This window comes from Syngnathus scovelli, chromosome 4, assembly GCF_024217435.2.
Source record: "Syngnathus scovelli strain Florida chromosome 4, RoL_Ssco_1.2, whole genome shotgun sequence".
In the NCBI taxonomy this organism is placed as follows: domain Eukaryota; kingdom Metazoa; phylum Chordata; class Actinopteri; order Syngnathiformes; family Syngnathidae; genus Syngnathus; species Syngnathus scovelli.
This window is the reverse complement of record NC_090850.1, coordinates 15,115,882-15,140,761: the sequence shown is the minus strand read 5'-3', so window position 1 is coordinate 15,140,761 and position 24,880 is coordinate 15,115,882. Positions and strand designations below refer to the sequence as shown.

Sequence of the window (24,880 nt, the reverse complement as noted above, 5' to 3'; positions counted from 1 at the left end):
ATGAAGTTGTGGGTATAAATAACAACAACAAGCTTGGCATGTTTTTAGGGAGATGTATAAATATGTACAACCTCTAACGCATTTGCAAAATAAAAATGGACTAGAAAGATGTCAAGGCTTTTTTTAAATTTTATTTTTTGTAAACGTTTAAGAGGCATGTTTGCTTGAAAAAGAAGACCAAAGTTGCTGGCCCAGACAGAAGAATGAGTTGTAATAAGAGTAATCATGAAACACATCTGCTGTTTCAGCCTCTGGGGGTGAACATTTGAAAGCAGTAAGAAAAAGAAACTCACGATGAACGAGCAGGGGAGTAATCCAGTCATGTGTTGTCAAGAATTAAATGCAAATGTGAAATAAAACCGCAACTAAACAATATATTTGACACCGTGTGTATTCTATGCAACATCTGTTTTTGTCAATGCTTGTTCTCCGCTTCTGGTGTGTCACTTCCAAAGACACACTGTAAAAGTGCAGCATTTTAGAATGCTAGCAGGAACACACTGGTCACGGAATCCCAGTGAAACGCATCGCCTTCTTTGCCTGGTTCATTCAACAGCTCCAACTGCCATTTAATCTTCTTCCTCGTCCGAATCCATCACTCTCTGCCTATTGAACTGAGAAAAAAAAAAGGATTTTAATAAATTAGGATCTAGTTGCTAACTGTAACCTGTAAACTATTAATGGAACATACTGTGACTGTTGTTTTTTTCTCTGTTTGCTTGCTGACTTTTTCTAAGATCTCAATCAAGCTCGAATCTGAAATCTGGCAAGAGGGGAAAAATATATGTTAGCAACACAGTTGTGATACTGTCTTCAACCAAGTCGATTTATTATTATTATTATCCCGGAATCGAGATCAGACAAAGAACAATATATTCCGGTCTCTGTAGTAATAACTGTCGCATGGAAACAAATCAAAACAATGAACACGCGATCTGGGGGGGAAAAAAACACTTGCTTTTGGGCTGAAATCTTGTATCTTCTTAAGCATTACTTTTCAAGAAATATTAATAATTAAAAAAAAACCCGTATGTCCTTTTTATTTATTAAAAATATCAACATTTCTTAAGCTATTTTTATCACTTTAGATTTTTCAGTGATTTGTAAATAAAGAAGAAGACCCACAAAGCGAAAGCGATTTTACACATACTTTACATACAACAACGATGAAAAAATTCCTATAAATGTCAAGCATTTATTAATTTACGTACCTTTCCTGCCAATGATCCATACTGAGCCATTTGAATAAGATAATTCTCAACTGAACGTGCTTTCTCCGGCTTTACCAAAGCAAGACTGTTCACTGTGGAGAGAAAGAAAAATAAATAAATAGATAGAAAAATAAATAAATGACAAACACCCCAAAATTGGCCTTTAGTAAGAAATACAAACAACTTGATGTATCATCAATCATGATGCAATTAAATATTTTCCATTATTATAATAATGCGTAGGAATGTATCAGGGAATATACAATCCTCTCAAAGTATGAAAAAGTGAACAATCATTACAATGCAACATTAAGACTGATTACACGTTATCATGGGAAACTGTCAGAGCCCCCCCAAAAAAGAAACATACTGCATAAATGTGGTATAAGGACCTGAAGTCCACAAGTATGGCTTGTGTTCGCAGCCTCCGTCTTTTGCTACCCTAATGTAGTGTCCGAGATGGTAACAGAATGGTTTCTCTTGGTTCAGTGATGCAAAGTATAATGTAGTTCATTATCATACTGTGTTTGGCCAAAGCGGACAAAAGGTGCCGTTTGTAATATCATAAATATGACGATGACTATATCATGGCAATTTTAATATCGCAACATCGCAGTTGTTACATCCCTAGAATTTTATGGAAAAGACTTACACCTGGCACGTGCAGACTGGTCGAGAATTTGGGACAATATGGAATTCCTCATCTCTGTCTCTCTGTGAATAAAACATTTGTTTAACCAGAGAAGCAACAAAAATAATTTTTAAATTTCCAAGTTAAAAGACTGTAACTCATTTTTTCCCCTTCTTCTTGGGTGTACACTATTGCTCCTTTGTCATTTCTATTGGTTATTACATGCACTGGATGGAAATCTAGATTATTTCACCTTTGTTTGGCCTCCTCTCCTTGCTGATTCTTTGATGAATTCTGAAGAAATATATCACATGGTTAGTATTAACATTCATCTTAGAAAGCAAAAATGCAGTCAATACTCTGCTTGGTTAATATTACTATTTACTATTGAACTCTGAGTAAAGCTCCACAAATTAACATTACAATGTAGATACGGTGCTGTATTATTTAAAACAGATATATGTATGGATATGTAGTGCTCATCATTTCATTTTAAAATATTTTCAAAATCATGAGTGGGAGTAAACCAAGGCTGAGTATTAGTACACGTTTATGCAGCAGAGAATTTCGTAAATAAAATCTGAGGAGCTATTCAGTCTGGTTGCAATTATTCTAATTCCATGCTGAAATCTTGCATTTTTAAACCCCGTTTGGCCTTCTTCTAAGTTGTGTTGCGGCACTATTACATTGGTTGATAACATACAAGATTCAACTTTTATGTAGGATGGCAGTTCAAATTACACCCAGTCTCAGATTGAGAGGGGTGTGCGCTGTCATATTGAAAGCAAGCTAGTTAGCAATTCGCTAAAGATTCTACAACCATTTTATAAACTGTGCGTATTACACTTCACGTGAATTTGACGTGAGTTTCACTTTTAAGCAAGACATAGCGAAGTGATCGGTGATTTACTATAGTCTCTATACCAATTTTAGTCTAACTAGCACGCAGCATTGTGTGCTCGGCATCTCCTTTTTAGGGAGGCTAACGCGTTTCCAGAACACTTCCTTTGTCCTTACCCCGTGCTTTGCCTGGAGTTCTGCCATTCGTTGCTGTCTGATTGCCTCTAACTCGTCGTCCGCCATGGTTTTTGTTTATGTGGACTGAAAAGTACAAGAAATTGTAAAGAATATGAACGCTACAATTGCATTGCAGGCATGGAAGGCCCTGGCTTGCTCAGGGGAGTGTAATCGATGCCGGGTACCGATCAACTTCAGGCTAAAGCTATCGAACACAGAGCTACACTCATTCTCTATGATGATATGACGTCTCGTTGTGTGTGCAAATCGGGGAGGCTCCCCTGCATCTTCCCCCATTACAGGTGAGGCGACACAACTTTGTCTAAAGTTTTTCTGCAATTAACAAATTTGATTAAACTTTATATGCATGTCCCCAAATACCTAAAAATGATCGAGTATGGTCAATACAAATATTGCAGCTTGTTTTCAACACTTTTTGGACGTGCAAAAGTTAGTTATCCTCTTGTGTGTGCGGTAAACGTTGAAATACTGCATGAAAAACATCAAACACACACATGCAGATGTTTGTTCTCTCTCCATCATTTTAGAGTTTCTCACATTTTAAAAATAATTTATTTGTACCCCACTTCAGTCATTCCTCTTACAAAGCAATACAAATTATGTTCAGTACCACGTTTAATAATCTGATTCACAGTCTAAAACACACACATAAAGTATGAAACCTAAATTCAGTGTATCACCACCATATTATTTAATTTAAAAAACTAATACTGGTTGTATTGCCCTTTTCTTGGAAATAATCAAATTGTTGGCACATTTGTGTTTTGAGTACAATGGCTATACAACAATTGTCAGTCAGAGTGAGAATGGGATGAATAGTTACAAGAAAGAGCGATGCCAATTGCCAAAGGTCACCACACACTTGACCTCTAGCTTCCTCTGTACGTACTATACGAGAATGGACTCAAGAGCAGCGGTATGTGGTACTTTTGGTCTGGGTTGCTAATCGTGAAGACAATCTGAAACAAAACAAAGTTAAGCAACGTTTTAATCTTTCATGTTTTGTATGATAGTCTATGAATTAACTGCAGTAGAAACATTGAAAAACGTCAAGAAATGAAGTTGTTTAGGGCTTCCTAGTAAGTGTCAGAACATCGAAACAATGTTAGATTATTTATTCATTGGAAGGACGTCTCACCTCAGCATATGGGTAAAAGGAGGTCTCCCCCATGCTTTCCCAGTACTGAGCAGTTTCAAATCGCAATTTGTATACACCACACAGAAAGTCCTGTTTTGTGATGAGTCCCGGGAAACGGCCATCAGCATTTGTGTGGCTGTTCAGACAAAAATTTCAAAAATAATGAAGGATTTTATTCATGACATGACAGACACGTAAAGAGAAACATTTCCACAACCACAAATCAAGTTAATTTCTAGTCCTTTCTAGACAATGATGACTTCTCAATGCATTTTATTTTATTCAAGGTTGTTTTATTACTCCGCATGTGCCCACATTTTCTGTGCTAGAAATCCTACAAAAATACGTGGTTCATATCTTTCTCTTAATTCATTAGATGTACAGTATTTCTCGGCAACAACAAAATCTTCTTTCAGTGCAGTGCCGTCCGTGCAAAGTACACGTGATGCCCGGGGATAATGGCTGACAAATGTTGGTCGCATCTGCACACCCCTGGTTTGAAACCATAATTTGAAACCCTAACATAATTTCTAACCTTACCTGTAAATTTAAACCCCTAATTTGAAACCCCACTTCAAGTTTAAAATACTAAACCAGATTTAAAACCTTAATTGGAAACCCAAACTATTGTTTGTAACCCTAATTTGAAACCATATCCGCAATTTGAAGCCCTTATCTGATTTTGAAAGCCTATTTTAGAACCCTACCGCTGGTTCTCATTTGAAATCCTGCTTTTGTTTTGTTTACATGGTAACTGGTTGCGTGAGTGCACTTTCTATTAATGTAGGAATGCTTGTTGTCGCAGCTTAAAAGAGGAAACATTTCCATTCCGCTTTGCACTCGTGTAGCGAGATAGGCGGATACTACCCGCTGTGATTGGCTGGTGACTACTCCCGTTTACTTGCCAAAGTCAGCTGGACAGTCCCCAACCCTAGTGAGGACAAGAAAATGGATGGATGGATATTTTACCCGGTGTTAATCAACAGCCAGGTCTCAGTTGATGGGTCCAGTCGATGTAGGCTGAGGGCTATGTTGACCCCAGGGACACCCTTGGCGGTGTTCAGCACGTGTGTGGTCAGAGGACTTGCCATTGCTTGGATCTCCTAAACAATCACATGATTAGATGGCAAGACAGACGGACAGACAGACAATCATTACAGACTATTAATGCCACATATGTTTCATTCTGAAGGAGGTAGGTGGGTAAACCCTTTGCAAAGAGTGCTAACAATTACCTTATGTCAATCGCACAATATGCTTACCTTATTTTCAGGTGAAATATGACTCTTGAGTTGCTGTAGCCTCTTTGTAGTCGTGTGCACTGATGAAAACATTCCCAACTTGTCTTTCGTCACCAGCAAACTGGTTGTGCAAGAACTAAGCTCCTCCCCAGATTTACTTGCAGCACTGTTAAAGTGGGCGGTTCTGGGGCTGAACCACATGTAGATGAGCACAATACATAATATAATTTTAAGGTTACAGTATTCAGAGTATTCTGTATGTGTGTAGTGCATTTGCATCATATGCAGTATATAATTAAGAAAAAAAAAATTGACAGCCAAAACCCAAATAACAGCTTCCACAGTAGGAATTATTAATCCATTCCTGTTGGAAATCTCGGCAATGGTTGACACAAGCTCTCGTGTGCAAACGTGCTGGCCTTTCATCCCATTGAACAGTTGTCTCTGGCTAGTTTAATGGCTGCACTCTGTTTTTCTTCCTGCTTTAATTTAATACTGTGCTTTAGTCCTTTTAATCCTGGTCTAACTCAAATCTATTTTTGTTATTGATCCACAGTAAAATGCAAAGATGTGCAGTGGTTCAGAATGGCACACACTGAACTTGTCTAGTGTTAAGTCCACCACAAGAGCAAAGGTAAGGAACCTTGTTCTTTTTTTTCCTCAGTTTTTCATTTATTTGAATGTAGGAATGTTTCTCTTACAAATATTTACTGTATTCATGACTCACAGTTTTTCATTTATCTGAATGTAGGAATGTTTCTCTTACAAATATTTATTGTATTCATGACTACTACTACATTATCATTGGTTACTGATAGATAGAATTTAGGACAACCTGTTTTTTCAAAAAAATATTCCATGTATTTTCCAGAGATTGGTCTCAACAATAGACAATAGTGCCTTGAGATAAAAGTTTAAAGTTTAATGTTCCATGATAGCTCTCATAACTCAATGCACTCAAATCTCCAATCGTCTTTCTTCAATGCTACTGCCGCTGTTCGCTCAAAAGGTTACTAGCACATATTAATGGCAATTTCAATCATTTTAAAACGAAAAGAGCATCTCAAGGCACAACTTTACTTCATGCCATCATCACATGCCAGTGAAATAATAACACACTCCCATGACCCGTGTTGTCAATATGAAAATACCTTTACTAGTGACAATGAGTATTTTCCACTTGGCTCGTCTCAGGAATGGTGACAAAAACATGAAACACCATATAATTTATAATAACATCATTGTTTGTATACATGTATTTTTTTTTATACAAAATAAAGCAAAAGTGGAATTCGACAGCTGAACACTTACAGTTAAGTTTACAAGAATGCACAGTAATACACACTGACCTGGGTCACAGCATTTTGACACAACTCTGTGCCAAAGTCAAGCCGGGAAAAAGTCGAAGCACTTTCCTAAATCTTTAAAAGTACTCAAAAGACTCCAAAATTGTATACTAATACATCAAGAATAAGAGAATTGCCCTTTGTTGAGTAAATGCCCCATGACCGACTAATCTCTATAATTTACTCACCCCGTGAGGTGTGATACTTTAAATGTATGACGTGTGAGTTGAGCAACAGAATTAGTTTCTATGCAAAACAGTAGCTTCATACTGAATTCTGAAAATTCTAAAGTTTGTGTGGTTGGCACATTGTTTTAACTGCACATACTCATTCTGATAAATGGACAAGTAAAGTCTAAACTAAGGAGCCTTATAAACCATTTTTTTTCTATCTTTGCTCAAGTAAAGCCTCACGAGGCAGCGGAAACATTCTTGTCCTTTTAGCAACACATAAATTACCATGTATGAGCTTGTTCCACATTCCACCTTCATTCAAAAGAAGCCTTAAATGATTGCGATAAACAAAAATTAGTACCGGATTGTGTTTATGTTCTCAGCATAGGGTTCCGATTCCTCATTTGGATTAAAAGTTCAATACTTTATTTGGATTATTGCTCAAGTCTTTGAAGTCATGCAAATACACTGGTACAGCACAATAGGAATACATACGGGCGCAGGATTCTGCCCCGCAACTGTCTTTCACAACTACTGGGTAGATTTAACTACTTTCTGCTTCGTCCATCTTAAAACATCTTGTAGTATAATTTAATCTGTGTTGTTGTTACTTTTTCTTCCCACAAAAATGTAGTTCCAGCAACAAGTCAAATTAAGTGTTGATTAATATGTGCACTCCCAGTGGAATAAAAATATTGGCTTGATCGTTTGCTGTTCACATTTGTCGCTCCATTCTTGTCTTCTGCATGTTGTTTTCTTCAAGACTCATATTTCCTCTTCAGGATCTGAGCTGTGATTGTTTATCTGCCGTATAAAACAAAGAGAGCCATTGTGATATTGCAAGATTAGAATGACTCAGTTTTCAATCAAAACAGATTACACAGAAGTCTTAAGACTTACGCATTCATAACTCTTACTCAATACCCTCCAAGTCATCATTTAAATAAGCTTCTATCCATTTCTTCATCCCTTTTCTATACTAATTCCATTCAAGCTTGTGGAGAGCTGAACTTTGGGCAAAACGTGAATTGGTCGTAATATACTGCAGAGGCAGCTAACCATTCACAAATGGGAGTTATATCCATGCTGTCTATGACTGCTTTAACAGGCCTCACATCATCGAAATATTATTCACACAGTATAACCAGCTGTAACTCAATATACGGTAGTTAAATCTAAACCCAAAAAACTAGATTGAGTTAAATTGTTTCATACAAAATGGCCTGTGAATGATCTCACCAAACAAAAACATAAGGACATAGAAATTAGTACTATGTTTCATCTGAGTTGTTTTCAGTTACCATATGGTGGTTATCATTGGGCCCTCCCGGTACTGAGGTTTCCTTGTGGATTCGATGGCAAGAGCTTGGTGGAGAGAGGGAAGAAAGAGAGTGCTCTGGACTGCCGGAGTACAGCGAGCAAGCTGGACTTTCCTCCCTCAAAGGAGAGTCTGGGAATGAACAGTGAAAACATTTAAACATTAAACGATGGATGGAAAGGATGAAATAGTCTGAATGAGAAATTGAGTTTTTTTATATCACAGTGTGACATATTGTATTATATTCATGTATTAACATAGAGAAATGGCCAGAGTGACAGATTGCCGATAAAAGTTGACTGTTGTTCAAATGACTTTGACACCGTTAAAGGATATAATGTTAAGTGAATGACCAAATCAGCGAGTGAGTATACATGCTAAATACAAACTTTTGTCTAGTCTAATAAAAACTAAAAGTAAAATTCAATTCAATATATAAATGAGCAAGCTTAAATATGTATAATCTTATAGTGAAATGTAGCCAAATAGTTTGAATTTGCCAAGTGAGCTAATTATTGTAAACTTCTGCGGCATTAATGCATGTTTATTAATGATTTACAAATAGTTTATATATTTAATATTTTATAAAAGATTTTAGTCGAAGAGGAGCATTTTTGTCTGAAAATAGTCTAGCAGAGAGGCCAGTGCAAATTGTTAGCCTAATAGCGTAATTGCCCAATTCTTTTTAAACGTTCTTAGAAAACATTTATGGCTAATGATGTAATTGCTCAATTTCTCTTTGAAAGCTTTGAAAGGGGGGAACAAACAACAAATTCAACACACGTTTAGAAAATTTGTGGATTAAATGACCTGGATGACAATCTATGTACATAGAGACGTGACAAAAGAAATGCTAGCATGTTGGTATTTTTCATTGATATTGATAAAAATGCAAATAGGCTGATATAATACACAATGAGCACCACGAAAGCAAAAATCTGTTAATCACAGTAACTCAGTTATCATCATTACAAGAGGGTCTAGTATCTACTAATTTTTTTGGACTGGCCTTTTAAAATCAAATTTGACATATTGTTGCTTTTAATTGAGGGGCGGGATATACAGTAAAAGTGGGCTATTATGCAAGTTGACACATGCACAATAGATATTTCCATATTTGTCATTATGTAATGAAATAGTTCAAATTTAAAACAAGCATCTTCAGAAATGAATCTTGACTAAAGGCTCATTCAGATTTTTTATGTAGGTAAATGAGACCATTTTTTTTCCTGACTGATGGTTGGGTTATGATGCCCTGACCTGGCTATAATGTCTTCAGATGTCCACACGAGGGCAGCAATAGCTCTTACAGTTTGGTCCCAATTTTGTATTGTTCAATTTTGAGGCGTCATCTGTCACAGAGCTTCCAACCACCCCTGTTTGTTCAGCATGTTATTAAAGTGCCATAAGTCCCCATCTCCCCACTGCAGTCGATATCGACCTTGTTCAACATTTCAAAATTCCTGACTGGTGGAAAAATAATGGGTTTGTCAGGTAAATCACCAGCCCTGTCTCGCAATCACTCAGAAGCAAGGGCTCCTGAATGATTTTGATCAGACGCGTGACTTGTGGAACAAATTGAGCAGAAATCAGAAATCTTGCATTTCACTTGAGTCAGCCTAAAAATGTTGGGACGTGAATGGGAGGTGAAAATAGATGATTTATTGTTTGACCTCCTTTGCCTCTCCTTTTGCCACCGCAGTCTTTCTGAATGAGAGCCTCACCTTTATGGTCGCTCGTGTGTGTGTCCATCCTGTCAAGACTGTCAAGCAGTCCATCGATCTGTGTCTTTATCAGAGTCAGCTCCTTTTTAATCACCTGTAACTCCTCCATGTCCACTGCGGGGACAGAGGAAGGACTGAGATGTGACCCACATCTACCAAAACACTAGAAGCACTGACACACTTCATTACAGATAATTGATTGTGCCTGCTTGTAAGCCTTGTTCAAAAAACCCTTCTGGTGTTGTATCTTATATTTACAGGTTCATATTTTCAAGTAACCTCTAAAGATTCATGCAGTTATCAATTGCTTGCGTCTATAAATATTGAAGAGGTTCTTACAGTGAAGGGATGACCTTTATTGAAAAAGATATGTAAATAAACAATTCTAATAATACAATAAAATTAACTCTTGAGTTTTTATTGGAATTGAACAATATTTTTTAAAGTGACCATAGAAGGCTAAAATGTAAATGTAGACAATTATTATATTATTATTATTATTGGACAATTACGTACATAAATATTCATGGCCTCACATCTGTCCGGAATATTAGCTACCATGTGGTTTGAAATACATCCTATGTTACTCACACTTGGCTATGGTAGAACTAGTGGAGTGGGCTCTGGAGCTTTTGGAGTGGGTTCTGTCTCGACTGCGTCTGTGCTTGGAGGAGTAAGAAGAAGATCGGGATCGTTTGGGTAGACTCGGCCCCATTGAAGGCGGGGGAGACAGAGATGCAGGGACACGCTGGTAGTCGTACACCCTAGAATGAAAACAGACATCAATTAAATTGAAGCTCAATCAATCATGCTAGAAAATTTCAAGTTTCTGTCAAACGAACTTTGAAGCAAAACAAAACATTTCATGTGTAAATGAAAAATAAAACAAAAAATACACAATACAGTAGCATCAAGTAAAATAGTGATACATAGTTGATTTAGCACTCGTTTTGAATTTGAGTGACATGACATTTGTTGTGAATTGTGATTAAAATGATTTGAAAATATTACAAGAGAAACAAAACTTTAGGTTAATATAAAAATATTTCATATAAATTGTACAAATGTCAGAAATAAGATTATAAAATAAACAAACAAAAAAGTTTTAGTCTTTACGCGTGTGTCTTTATATTCTCTCTTCTGTTAGGTTTCATCTAATTATTCTTGCTCTGGAATTGGCCCATCCTTGCAGAGGGCTGCATGTCTCTATCTGTCACTGAATGTAATTGGTCTTGCCATGGTCAATCAATAGCTCACCACCAAGCAAGGGGTGCCACTAACACCCTCTCAGGCCAATTTCCTGCCAAACACAACTGTGCATCGAGTTGATATTTGAAAAAAAATGCAACCGAAATTGATTTAACCACTACGAGACCGGAATTCTCTTTCTTTCTGGTACAGAAATGGTCCTGTTATGGTTCGCTGCATTTGTGAGGTCAAAGGTCACTGCTGAAAATTGTTTAATAGGGATTGGGGTCAGGATTCCACTCCCAACTAATCCAAACATGCATTTATCAACTTTGATTTGTGCTCTAAAAATAGAAGTGTTCTCCTCTATTCGAATTGTACAATTGCCCAAAATGTCCTAATGAATTACGAAGAATTCAAAGTTAGGAACGTCTGATTAATTCATAACGTGAGGTTTCTCCCAAGACTTTTGTGGGAAAAACTGAATTTCCCCAGTTGCTTGCAAATAGTTTGAACAAAGCCAACAACAAGAGGGAGGCAAGCTGTCAGCAGCGAGCACTTAATGCAGGTTTACTGATTGAGCTGTTAGCCAGTCAGTCAGTCACAGTTCCTAGAAGTGTTTTCTTTGGTTTTCCACTCTGATGTCCTCTGAAGCCTCTCTGCTGAGCCGAGAGCTCAAACAAACTGTGCTCATCAGTGGCGCATGCACGCACGCACGGACGCACACGCGCACCCGTACACGCAGACACGCTTCACTCTTGTCACATCGGGATGAAGTGTATTAGGCTGCCAAAAATGTGCGAGATTAGAGGCTTTGAGTTTTGTCCGTGTGGGGAGACATAGGGACCAAATGGCTCATGGGAGTTAAAGTCCCTTGGAGCAGCCTGCTGGGGCACACAGACAATGTGTTGTTACGCTGGCTCTGAAGTGTCATCCCAGAAAATGGGAGCTCAGAAGATGACAGAGGATTACGGCAAAGTGTGCGTGTGTGCGTGTTTGTCTCCATGGATTAGAACCCCCCGGTGGAAAGCAGCTTTGGCAACTCGAGCAGTTATCTTTGTGTCCGAACATTTCCTTCATGTTTTCACAAGGTGAGACAGGACAATAACAGCGACGTCAATCCCTATTGCGCACTGATGTGCGCTAATAAGAAACGCTAGTGCCCAAATGCAAACGCATGCAGTTCTTGCAGAGTTTGCGTGTGAAAATGTGCAAACGCAGTAGGTACACAAACATACACACACATTTAGCTGTCACTTATGCTGGCCAGCGGCATGGGGTAATCATGCGCTGTGTTAAAACAAATTGAAAATCAGTGGCAAGTGTTGCCCCCCCTGAGCAAAGGCGGGGAAAATGCAGAGCTAGGAAAACAGCATCGAGGAAACGGTGACAGTTAATACACAAAACAACAGAGCACCAGTGTGTGTCTTTGTGCGCATAAACCAGGGGGATATACTATGAAGGTCCCTGAGTAATTTCAGTTTTGGACCAATGATACAAAGTCACTCTAAGCTGCAGTCTTTCAAACTGAATGCTACACTGCAAAGTGTTTTTTTTGTTTGTTTTTTTTTGCTTATATGGAATAGATTAACAAACTCTACCAAGAGGCAATAACCAACCAATAAGACAGGTAGACATGTTTTGCAATAAATCTGACTTGGCATATTAGGTACACTTGAACAATTGAATGGAATTCAGATTTATAAATACAATATTATGTTTGAATTGATACCTTACAAGTTGCAAATTTCTCAATGTTAATTTCTGTGGTTTTATCTTTCATTATTGTACAATTCTAAAAACATGAATGTTAGGTTAATTGAAGACTCTAAATTGTTCAGAAGTGCGATTGATAGCCAGTCCAGAACGTGCCCCAGGATGGGTCTTAAATGAATACTTTACGTATTTACCCATTTTCAGCAGTAAGTTAATATTTTTTCTATAATGAATCCAATAACTTCATGTAGGCCAGAATCAAATAATTACCTTTAAAAACACTTTTTGCTACTGATCATAACATGACAGTTGCTCAGAGCTCAACTAACAGCCAATCATGGTCCACCTGTTGACTTGGTTTGGTCATGTGACTATAGCAAGCTCGTGCGTGTAAATTCTTTTTCCAGTTTGTTGTGTTTTTTTCTTGTTTTCCGAAAACGTTATAAAAATGTGTGCTATTAGGCAAATGATTGAGTGCACTCACAACCCATGAAGCTCAAGTTGACTGACAACCCGTGGGGCATTCATTAACGGACATAGCAAAACAAATCAAATCAGGGATAAAGACTCTTCAGACCCTTTAGCACAACACACACACACACACACACACACACACACACACACACACACACACACACACACACACACACACACTTTCACTCAGGTATTTGTCCTGCTTCCTGCCAGTACCTGTCATAATAGTCCTCATAGCTGTCATCCAGGTCAAACTCGGTGCTGCAAGGATGGACACAAAGAAGAGAGGGGAGGGAAGGTTTAGTAAAGTATTTGTCAAAACTACATGTTATGCTCCCAGGTTGTCAACATGCTGCAGTAACAGCATACAATCAGTTTATCTGGAAATATATATATATATATATATATATATATATATATATATATATATATATATATATATATATATATATATATATATATATATATATATATATATAAAACACACACACACGCACACCCATGCGTGATGAGGAAGGAATATATAGGCAAGAAGTGACACAAAGCCTGAGTGAGATTACACACCAGCGTGTTAGACTTGAACATTCCTTCTTAATGTCTGCACATAGCTGCTAATAATCCCTCATGTCGCTACCCCGCTGACTTTCATTGTCCTTTCATTCAACCGGAGAGCTTTCTTCTAGACCCACCTTCATCATCTCCATTACTCAATTCATCAATCACTCTTCAATGCAGTTGTAGGATCGAAAGCCCATTGTGAATTGGATCAAATGAACATTGGACAAGTATACTCCTGTACTGTATATGCTTACATTTGGTTTGTAACAATTTTACGGTCAAGTAACCATATTTGGTAACTTTTTCAAAAAGGCCTCTGCATCTGCAGGTGTATCATGATTTTTTTACAAGCAACATGCAATCAAAACCGTTTTGTATTATTATTTTAAGTCATAAAAAGAGAAAATGTAATGTTGTCCAGGACAATGTAAAAGGTTAGGATCATGTATGGCATTATATTCCCCCCAAAAAAAGAAGTCCAAGGAAAGCAAGCCATCAGTACTTCTTGGTGTGAGATTGTTAGTCTATATATTTCCAGCCTGTGATTGATAGGGGATTTGTCCAGTGTGCCTCTCACACTACGTTGCAAAACTGGGATAAGCTCCAGCTTTCCCTTGACTTTGACCAGTCTCGGCTAGGCAGTAGATCATGGATGGATGTACATTTTGATCAAATAGTCATTTCAGAGCACACGTCCAAATGACAACATGTGCTCCATCAGTGAATTGGCAAAATTGTGTTATTTTTTCAGGTTGCTTCAACATATTTTAGGAAAGTATACACACTCTCAGTCTGCACCATCTGCTCCTGAGTAGCTCGGGTAGGCGGATCGACTCTCAGCGGAGAACAACCGAGATGTCATTTTTAATGTTGGAATAAGAAGGGCAAGCCGTCACAATTACACTTGCACTTTTATGTTGGAAACATCCTTGTTTCGCTCGTGTGCATCTAAACCTATTTTGGAATGGACTTTAATTATGTTCTCTATTCACAGTGGCACTTGTATGTCTCGCACCAGATGGCTTCCTACGCTCAGGAGACAGACAGCCACAAAATAATTCATAATGAGTGCTTGTGGGGAAGCTGTGCACATGCCAATATAAAGACCGTGTCATAGTGTTTGAGGGCATGCTGTCTGAGTTGGGTGTCACGGGTTCTGTAGAACTAGAATAACCCTCATTAGAACAGAGTAGAAGTAGCGATAGATTCCCGGCATTGCCGTGTGGCCAATGTGAAATTTCAACAAAAGCAGAGATGGGCAGCAGAGCCAAAAATTGTACTCAAGTAAAATTACCTTTCCTTTAGACCACAGGTGTCAAACTCCTGTCGCCGAGGGCAACTATCCTGCATGTTTTATATGTTTTTCCTCCTCCAACTAATTTTATTGCATTTCAAGCTCACTGCAAAGCACATGAAGTGAAGGATGTATTATTATAATTTTTTCTTACATTATTGAAATGCAAAAAGAGTACATTTGGAGAGTCAAGGGCTCTAACGTTAAATGGAGAAATAAAAAAGTGGATCTAAATGGAGGGGGAAAGGATGTCAATTTGCCAGTGACTGATGTCTGTACAATATTTTATAAAACCAATGTACTTTTTTGATAATTATGCAACCACAAGCCAAAAAAGCAAAATCATTATACTCTCTTTGCAGAAAAATTAACATCTTTCAGTGAATTCAGCCTGAGGTAAAATAAAATAACATGACTAGGGCTTAGCTAGTCCTCCAGCTCAAATGTTACATATTGGTGTTTGCCTGTTCACTTTCAAAGTGTATCAGCAGCAATAATCTATTTTGTCATTGTCATCTGTTTGTTGGATTATAAATCGCATTGTACTTGACCGTCAAATAGTTCAATAGTCAAATAATCCTTACGGTGCATTTTAAAGTACAGTATGCACGTATGTATGTTTTGTCTTTTTAGTTTTGCTCTATCACCATTACTTAACATTGTGATACTAATTAGTCTTCAACAACGTCTCCCTAAATAACAGCAAATTGCCTGTTGAATACCATTTGACTGATGACACAAGTGATTAAGGTATTTAAATAACATCATTAGTTGTGTAACTCTGAATATTAAATGAGAAATATTTGGGGATTCATTACTCATCTGAGGTCAATGCAACATGTCAATGAGGTAGAATAATGACATGACAACTAACAAGTATTTTTGTGGAATTCAATGAAGACCAATTCATAGCAATTAGCCTATTTAGAGTGTAATTACCTTCAAAATGAACACTTTAGCGCCTGGGTTAACGTGTATTTATGTTTGTGCGTGTGCGTGGGTGTGTGCTTGTGTGTGTGTGTGTGTGTGAGAGAGAGAGGGGGAGAGACAGAGAAAGTGAGAGAGGAGACAGGGAGAGAATGGGGAGAGAGAGACAGAGAGAGGGTGGGGGGCAGATGGACACAGGGGTCACTAAAGGCTAATTAATTTCTTTTCATAATTTCTCAAGTGCCAAAGCAATCCATTAGACACGGCTGGCTATAAATCATCTGCCTCAGTGTGTGGATGTGTTATACTGGCCTGCATGTGTGTCTGTGTGCATCCCCACACCAAAAGCCTAAAATCAGCACAGTCACTGCCGAACTGAACTAAAATTAGTTTGTGAATTCTTTATTTATTTATTTATTTATTAATTAATTTATTTATTTTTAAATTTTTTTGGCAATGCAATCTGAACATCGACATACATGGTCACCTATTGGTAAAATGAATTAGAATGACATACAATTCTAAAAACAATAATGATTACAGATATTGCAGTAACATTAACGCTTACTTCTGCTCATTAATGCAATATGCTCACCTGTAAGTAAGTCAATAAAAATGGTAGAATGAACTTATACTCATGGCAAAACGTATGCATGGCCTTCTTTTATTTGGTAAAATATTACATCATGTATATGAAATATAAAATGTGAAATGTATTAATTTTGAGAAATTTCCATATTATATATGGAATTATATAATATGGAAAGTTGGCCAAATTAATATATATAGTATATATATATATATACATATATAGGTTTTTTTTATTGTTTTGTTTTCATCTTTATTTCCCCACGGCCTACTTTAACATGCAGTCATCACATACTCTGCTTTTCCGATCAATGACATGTTCATGCGAGTAGAATATCAATACTGAACACAGCACCATGTAATCTACTCCTCAATGTCCATTATTGCTTGGCTCACCAGACCGCATCGTGTGAATGTACAGGACGACGTAGTACATGTGCTGATTTACCAGTGCAAGGCTACTGGAGTCAACGAGCGACCCTCATAAATGCATCAAGGTTGGATTATAGGCTGAAGCAATCCATTCATCTTGAGATAAGCACTGTGCTTCCGATTGCAATCATTTTTCCTGTCTTTAGTTTATGTAGCATTGAATGTCTGACAGCACGTTAGGTTTGATTGCCCCGGCCACGTTATCGTAAAAAAAAAAAGAAGCCGAGGAGCTGTACTCTGATGGAGTGTTGCTGCGTCAAAAAGGCACTGAGAGTGAGAGTGAGGAGAGATGGCGGGACAGACAACATGAGATACATCAGGGAGCAGGAGACTTGATAAAAAGTATCCCGAAAAAGAATGATTGCTTCTCTCTTTGCCCACCTCACTCCACATCGTATCTGACTTGTCTCCGTGATGCCAGTGGCAGCACTCATTGATGGTAAAGCCACACTCAATTGGCAGCTGGATCCGAGTGGAGTGGACAGAGTGAGAAAGGATGAGTGTGCTACTTCACCTCATTTCCTGGAAGGTTATAGCTCAGTGTGACCCACCTACAAATTCAACTAAAGGAATATAAGTGTGTAAAGGTCAACATTTTGAATTCCCCGTTCACTCTTTGCAAATGGCTGCTTAAGAGAAGAAGGCAACGTTTTTTTCCTATTCTTCTTGTCGCCGAGCGACTATTTATAATCAGCAGTGCCCAAGTCCAATAATCTTGTTCTGTCACAACATATACTAGAGTGATAATAACGTGATTTTTTTCATTGATCATGACACATAAATGCATATTTAATTGAAATATGAAATAAACTCATACTGTAAAAAACAAAAAAAAGCCGTCGCTTTAAGTTTGAACGACTCTAAACCAGTGGAGACAGACTACGATCTGCTTTATAGCCAGTGCCAAATATGAACATGATTGTACTTGGCCACCATTTTCTGTTTGCTCTCCTGACTCCTAGCCTGCAGTGAATGCCACAAGTGTCGTATAAAAAGGCCTTTATAGGTTTCTGTTCTTCCCGTTCTCCCTCTCCTCTCAAATAAAAGGTGGCTCTCAACTAGTATGGCCAACAGCCAACTGATCCATTGTTAGTTAGTGCGCTCCATTGTTTGTTAGTGCGTTTAGTTAATATGGATTCATTAGATCTGCCTCATGACTGACTGTCAGCCAATTGAGGATTTACACCGCCTCTTTCCCCAAAACAGCTGGTGTAGGATCCAACTCACCTGCGACCCGAGTGAGGATAAGCGGTATAGAAAATGGACGAATGGCCCTCAAGCACGGCTCATTTCTATTGATGTGATAATTCGCTTGTTCACCAGTTTGCCTCACTCTAGACATGAAGGACCATTGACCTAAATTACAGTGGTCGGTTGGTACTCTGATGTCGCGTGCCAAAAAGTGGTACCAAAATCGAATCCTGACATATTCATATCAGATACCTAACTGTGATGGAAAACAGCTTTTGTCACAACATAAGGGTGATCTGGATGAGTCAGATTGTCCCACAGCTGTCGGACTGTGGACATTCCCAACCGATGCGCTTAGCCTCTCGGATCAGGATGGCGAAGCCGAGGCGTGGCACGGCCTGGTATGATTCCCGCACCGCTGGTCTACCAGCCAGAGAATGTCTGTGCTGGAAAACAAGAGTGTGCCTGGCTTTTTAGCAGCATCCTGAGCACTCAAATCCTTGGCACAGCTAACAATGTATTCTAGTTTCCTAAAAAGGGGCAGATGGTTGTGTCATTAAATCTTAATTTATAGCTTTCGGGCACCAAGTTGGGAAAATTCTTGAGCTACTTACTATTTCAGTGACAGGAAACAAAGTGATGTTTCAAAATGGAGGAGAACAAATGGCAATGCGAAAGGAGACTCTTAACGGCTACGGATTGTCTAAACAAAAGATTAACATAATCCCCCTTTCAAATCTCACTGTGTAACAGGTGTTTACAGTGATTACAAAACAAAAACCCTTTGTATCAACTGCTCTTCCAGCACATGCAGAAAAGGACACTGGCAAGTGAATATTGTGACTGGATCTGGTCTAAGCGTTTGGCTGACCTGTGATTAAACAGGAAAAGAATGTGAGGATAGGAATAATACAGATCACAGCACTGCATGTCAAAGCAGATTAAATAACAAAAAGACATGGAGATTGATTAATGTCTGTACAGGTTTATGAAGGTTACATGTGGGAGTGCATGGACACACCGTGTGGAGAGATAACACGGACCCTATTCACGTGTCCAGTGCAAGTTTCCCTTGGGTGGAGTTTTATTTTTATTTTCTAATATATGTAGTGCTGAATCCTCGAAAAGGTCTCCAACCTCAGACTTTAGGTTCATTTAGATGGTAATGATGAGCCATGTTGATGAAAACACAATATAAAGTCATTGCTATGCAGATTTGATCGTCAGACTTTGTTGTGACTGCCAAGCAAGCGATGAAGGCTGCTTGAAACTGCTTATTTAAAATGCAGAGCATGTTGGTAGCGGGCCGGTTCAGGAATTTACAAGTCTCAAAGGTCGTAGTTGGCTTTCGACCTGTGTGCAGAGGTGCTAGAGCGTTATTAAAGATACTTAGCGTAAGCGCACAACAAAGTCAAGTGCAAGGGCAAGACTAAATGACAGAGGTGAATCAAGGCCTTCTTGACACAGTCCTGTCAGAAGTGCTCATTATAAGGAAAGAGGGGAACTTCTCCAGGCTGCATGAATGTGGTGGTGTAGTTTGTTAAATCATGCTGTTTAAAAATAACAGGGCAGATGATATTTATCTTCTGGATAAGATCAGACCCCGCTGTAAGGAGAAGCTGTAATTTTAATCATTGAATCTGTATGGCTGATGATAAGGTTCATAATGTGAATTTCCCTGATGAGTTTGTATGAAAGGTTATACAGAAGCTGATATTTGGCCATAGCGTATTTTCGATTGCAGTAGACGGCTAATTGTTTTTTGAAATTATAATTATTATCTACTAGAGAGCGCTGTCAAGTCATAACGACTTTGGAACAAATATGACAAATACTGTTTTGTTGTTGTTAAATTAAAATTGAAAACTGCCTTTTTCACATGACATGACATCTTAAATTCTGAAGCCTCATCTTGCCAAGCTATAAAAATAACTGCGGTGTCTGTCGAGCCAGGATTGTCAATATATGACATATACTTGCAACATTTGGTCCAAGGCGCACAACTATTTTCCCACTATATGGGGAAAATATTAGTGGAAATGGCCACTACATATACAGACAGAAAAAAAAGACGACATCAAATTGTGCCTTCTTGGAAAACCAAACAGCTTCCACTCTACTGTGAATACTGTCTAGAACATTTTGCCATGTGTCTGTGGGATTTTATTTTATTTGTCCATTCACCCACAAAAACATTTGTGAGGTTGAAGGACCTGGCAAAGACCATGGACACTATCAGTGTTGTATTTTGTTCCAAACATGTTTGAAAGGGTCGAGGTCTTGTTTTCCTCACGGTTTCTTCCACACAATGTTTTGGTGAAATCCAAAATTAAAAATTCAAAGGAAACAAAGGGTTCTATTTTTCTAATATTTGATTGATTAACTTATCTAAATATGTTTCGAGACATACAATACAGGCTGCGTTAACATCGGCATGTTTAGATACACTGCGTGTGTTACGAGGGTAAGGGAAGGACGCTGCATCTCTCCTTGTCATTCATGAAGAAATAGACTAAAGGTCTCACGCAGAGCAGTAATTGGAAAATTTTAGGTTTCGGGATATTTAGTCCTAATTAGCCGCATTACGCAGCAGGAAGGTGACAAGTGACATTCATGGCGCTTACAGCTACCCCTCCTCCCCTGCCACCCATCAACCGAATGAAAAAAAGCTAAACGTCAAAGGTAATGTTGCTACCATCGGGCGATAGGTCCTGTCAAAATTGACTTGCAGCCCAAAGTTAAAAGGTTACTGGTGACTGCCTTGAGTAATTAACCCTTGCTGTCATTTTAGCTCAGTCTGCTGCTTCATTTTCATGAGCTGACATTTTAAAAGCTACCGATACATGTTGCAACTTGGTGTGTGAACACCAGTGCTGTTGCAAAATAACGCATATTCCACGAGTAAGAAAACAGAAAGCAAATATTCAGACATCATTTGATGGATAGCATCGACACATGATAAGCTGCCATTCTAAAAGATCCTCATGAGAGTCATTTTAGGTTTGGGTAAAACCGACATTCGCTCGATCATCCCAGGATTGCAGCCTCAGTGGGCACAAGTTTGCCCTCAGCTAACGTTAGCTTGCTCAGTCAAAAGCCATCTAGAATGTGTCAGAAACTGTTAGAATCTGCCTGCACAATTTTTTTTTTTCTACCAGCAAAAATAATTTTTTACTGCGCCTGTTAGAACCCTGTGGGACTCCATACTGGATGGTGAGTAAGGAGAAAAGAAAGTATGAGAGATGACTTAAAAACTTGCGTGTAAAGAAAACTGAGGGAAAGCCAGCAATGACGGGAAGTACATTAAATTTAAGGAATAAAACTTCAAAAACATGAGTAAACCAAGTCCAGAAATAAAACCAGCTGAAACAATCAATTAAAATGATGTGTTTTCCCAGTACTCCACCGAGACATTCTTTTTTAAATTTTGCGTAAGTTAGGGACTATAACCCATTCCGAAACATTTTCCTTATAACATTTAGACTTATGCATGTATCACAATACACAGTATAGTTTGTGTAAGTTTGGTAAGTTTGTAAGTTTGGTATATCATTTATACCATGATATATTTTAGGCCATATCACTCAGCCCTACTAGAACCCATAAAATTCCTTCTCCTTGCTGACCTCTGTTGACCCTCTGTGCTGACAGACTGATTTTGTCGTTCTCGACTGACAAAAAGGCTCCTGCTGCCTCATAAACACCCTCCACCATTTCCCTCATTTTCACACACCCAATTCTGTGACTTGCCTCTACCTTTTACAATGAGTTCTCATTTTTTTTCTCTTTATCTTTTAAGTGTTCTTATTGACACTGTGTTGGTTAAAAACACATTTGAATCGTAGCTTATGTGGTTTACATTTATTGGACTTGAAGACACACGGTGACTCAAAGAGCTGACTCACCATCCAAATGCAAAATATTGATTATTTTCTCTGAAGTCCCTCACACAGACTTGGTTAGGACACACTGAATGTGTTAAAAGTCATTAAGCGCTGCAGGCCTCAGATGGCATTTTAAAGCAAATTGACTTTAAGTCTGGTAAACTTCTCTATTTTTTTTAAAATTGCCTCTAGATGTGTGATGAATGAAGCCCGCACATAGTGTATGTGAGGGGCGCGTGTTGACAACCTCTCTGCCTCTCTGTAGTGCTGAACACAGGGGGTGCATGTGTACTTTTGTGTTGGGCACATGCAGAGACGTCCAATCTGTGCGCAACCGCGTGCGTGGGTGTGTATAGGGTGCAAGCTCGCCCCCTTGCCACCCCGGGGGCTCCGAGCCCATTTCCTGTTGTGCAGTGTGATAAGTTTCCCTGTCAGATCCTCCCAGCACCACTATATTTCTGATAAGCTCCACTGCTAGTTTTCCCGACCTCTGGCACAGAGATCAATTTGAGATTGATTCGGAATGCCCTGCTGGGCCAAGCTGGAAGATCAATTTGAGATGGATTGTTCCCGCCAGGGGGGCTGATGACACGCGGTGCACTGCTCACTTGCTTTCCCCCGCTATTTTGCTTTCCTCACCCCTCACTTTCCCTGACCGTTATTTCTTTTGCTCTCTACATTTTTCCTCCCGTATCTACTCCTCTTTCAATTGTTTCACACTTGCCCTCTGCACCGCACTCCATCTATCTTTCATGCCTGTGCACCAGTCTTTTATTTATGCCTCCCCCTTCGCCTATTCCCACCTGTTTCTCTTGTCCTTTTTTTTACCCCCAGTGTAGGCTAATCAGTTGGGATAGAGAGGACTATGAAAACAGAGAGCGTGCCTGAGGAGTGAATGATAAGCCTGCAGGACACTGGTGCTAACTCATCTGGGTAGACACAGTATACTCTCTTCCTCAAGGATACTCCGACATGGTCACAATGGCTAGAGACCGAATCCCCAACCTTTTGGTTTGGAGACGACCACTCTACCACTGAGCCATGCCGCCCCTACATATACTACAACAAATAAACTGGGAAAAGAAAAACAAATGTAAGGACAAAGAAGTACAATTTTTAAGACTTATGGCAAAGAGGAAAAGCAGTGTATGTCTCTGTTCTGGCTACAATATGGCTTAGGGTCCACAACCCCATGACATCATTGTCAAGGGGGAAGCAGTTTGCTCTGGTACATATAAAAATACAGAGAGGAAACAGATGTGAAATAAAGAGTGTAGATATTTCAAAGGGGCATACATTTAGTGACTGTACGAGTGCATTTCTGTGACAGAGACTCTTCACAATTAGCTTTCACATCCACAGGCAAATATATATATATATATATATATATATATATATATATATATATATATATATATATATATATATATATATATATACATACACACGTACGTACGCACGCACGCACACACTGTATTATAATTTAATAGTATGGCTTGGCAATGGCAGCAATCAGTTGCTGCTTGTTTATATGGTGTCGATGGAAAATAATATTTTGCGTGAGTGACAAAGTTTTTAAACAACACATAGTTAGAGACAGCTAGAAATTAAATGTGTTCGTAGTTGGAAAAGCATTCCAACTATCTCGCCTTCACTAAGCTCCAGACCGATTCATGACCTTATCTCTGCCGAATATCACGTCTGCGTCATATCACCCGCTCCTTTCTTCCTCTGAGCTTTCTCACTGTTGCTCTCTTTGCGGCTCAGTGAAACCAGCAGATGCGCACCTCTATCTTTTTTTCAGGCACAATGACCTTTTCTTCAGCAGTACATCCACCTGTGACTGCACTGACCTTTCCTGCACTACAGCCCACACAACGTCTCTACCAGGGAAAGGACAACAGACAAAACGTCATAGCATTTATGCGGGGAGAGATGGCAGCCAGAGGGATGGGGAGGAGATGAATGTTAAAATTTAAAGAAAGTGTAGTGTAGGCTTTGATTTGACAGCTCATTTGTTGTTATTTTTTGCCTCCGTGCAAGCTGAAAAAACATTGAAATGCTTCTTGTCATACTCTTGAGGATGGCGCGTGAGCAGCCCGTGGGGATCCGTTTGCTTCAGAGACTTAGGTTGTTCAAAGCTGCTTTTGCGGGCGTGGAGATGCTTTAAAATGTAAAACAGGACGTATGTATACCATCACACATAGTTAAAGAGTTGACAGAGAAGGCCTGCATGACTGACTTATTGGGTGAGTGAAATCTGTATTTCAAACATGCAAACGGTGTGATCAAACAAAGCAAAACGGACAAAAAGAAACAAAAAAGAGTGTGGATGACTAACTAACTAACTAACTAACTAACTAACTAACTAACTAACTAACTAACTAACTAACTAACTAACTAACTAACCGACCAGTCTCTGAATTCACTTTACAGGTCTCATCAAGTAAAATATTGCAGGTAAAGGTCTTAAAATATGGCAGGTAAAAAGTAAAAATAAGACAGAAAACAGAATTAAAATATATTCATGTCACTAATCTCACAGATGTGATGCTACTGTATACCTGCTTTTGTACCCCCTGTGTATTATTAGGATTAAATCCTCTTATTTTTCATGAACACTTGGGCCTACTACACAACTGTATTGTACTGTGGTGGTACTTGGTGAGTCATGATTTTCTTAGGTGCTACGAGCTGAAAACTTTTGAGAACCACCACATTAGATAATTGATATCATATGAGAGGCTTGCGATGTATCGTTGGTTGCGTGAAGCATACTAATGTCTTACCTCATCAAGCTGAGCTTCA

The 24,880-nt window shown here is 38.7% G+C and overlaps 4 protein-coding genes across 6 annotated transcripts in view; 1 reads left to right on the top strand and 3 right to left on the bottom strand.

Moving 5' to 3' along the window:
• Nucleotides 1–111: 111 nt before the first annotated feature.
• On the bottom strand, nt 112–3,071 carry pdcd5 (programmed cell death 5). The gene is made up of 6 exons (XM_049717953.2): nt 2,860–3,071; nt 2,096–2,136; nt 1,864–1,925; nt 1,212–1,303; nt 692–763; nt 112–614 (listed from the first exon to the last, which is right to left on the bottom strand). The coding sequence occupies exons 1-6, from the start codon at nt 2,923–2,925 to the stop codon at nt 570–572; spliced, it is 378 nt and encodes a 125-aa protein (XP_049573910.1). The 5' UTR covers nt 2,926–3,071; the 3' UTR covers nt 112–569.
• LOC125967168 (fibulin-7) overlaps nt 3,015–24,880 on the top strand; it is a 63,052-nt gene continuing 41,186 nt past the window's right edge. For both annotated transcript variants that reach the window (XM_049717948.1, XM_049717947.1), the window contains exons 1-2: nt 3,015–3,161; nt 5,816–5,893. The gene's annotated coding sequence lies outside the window, so the exon portion shown is untranslated. The remainder of the gene's footprint in view (nt 3,162–5,815; nt 5,894–24,880) is intronic.
• On the bottom strand, nt 3,478–5,427 carry uraha (urate (5-hydroxyiso-) hydrolase a). The gene is made up of 4 exons (XM_049717952.1): nt 5,281–5,427; nt 4,988–5,121; nt 4,019–4,154; nt 3,478–3,839 (listed from the first exon to the last, which is right to left on the bottom strand). Exons 1-4 carry the CDS (start codon nt 5,350–5,352, stop codon nt 3,750–3,752), a joined length of 432 nt encoding a protein of 143 aa, XP_049573909.1. The 5' UTR covers nt 5,353–5,427; the 3' UTR covers nt 3,478–3,749.
• si:dkey-234i14.2 (heterogeneous nuclear ribonucleoprotein C) overlaps nt 6,393–24,880 on the bottom strand; it is a 28,369-nt gene continuing 9,881 nt past the window's right edge. Inside the window, exons 3-7 of one of the 2 annotated variants that reach the window (XM_049717950.2) lie at nt 13,415–13,459; nt 10,412–10,584; nt 9,821–9,934; nt 8,080–8,228; nt 6,393–7,582 (exon numbers count right to left, since the gene is read on the bottom strand). In XM_049717950.2, the coding sequence (XP_049573907.1) occupies nt 7,544–7,582; nt 8,080–8,228; nt 9,821–9,934; nt 10,412–10,584; nt 13,415–13,459 (520 nt within the window). In that variant the 3' untranslated portion in view covers nt 6,393–7,543. The remainder of the gene's footprint in view (nt 7,583–8,079; nt 8,229–9,820; nt 9,935–10,411; nt 10,585–13,414; nt 13,460–24,880) is intronic. The other variant, XM_049717951.2, reaches the window with a different exon arrangement.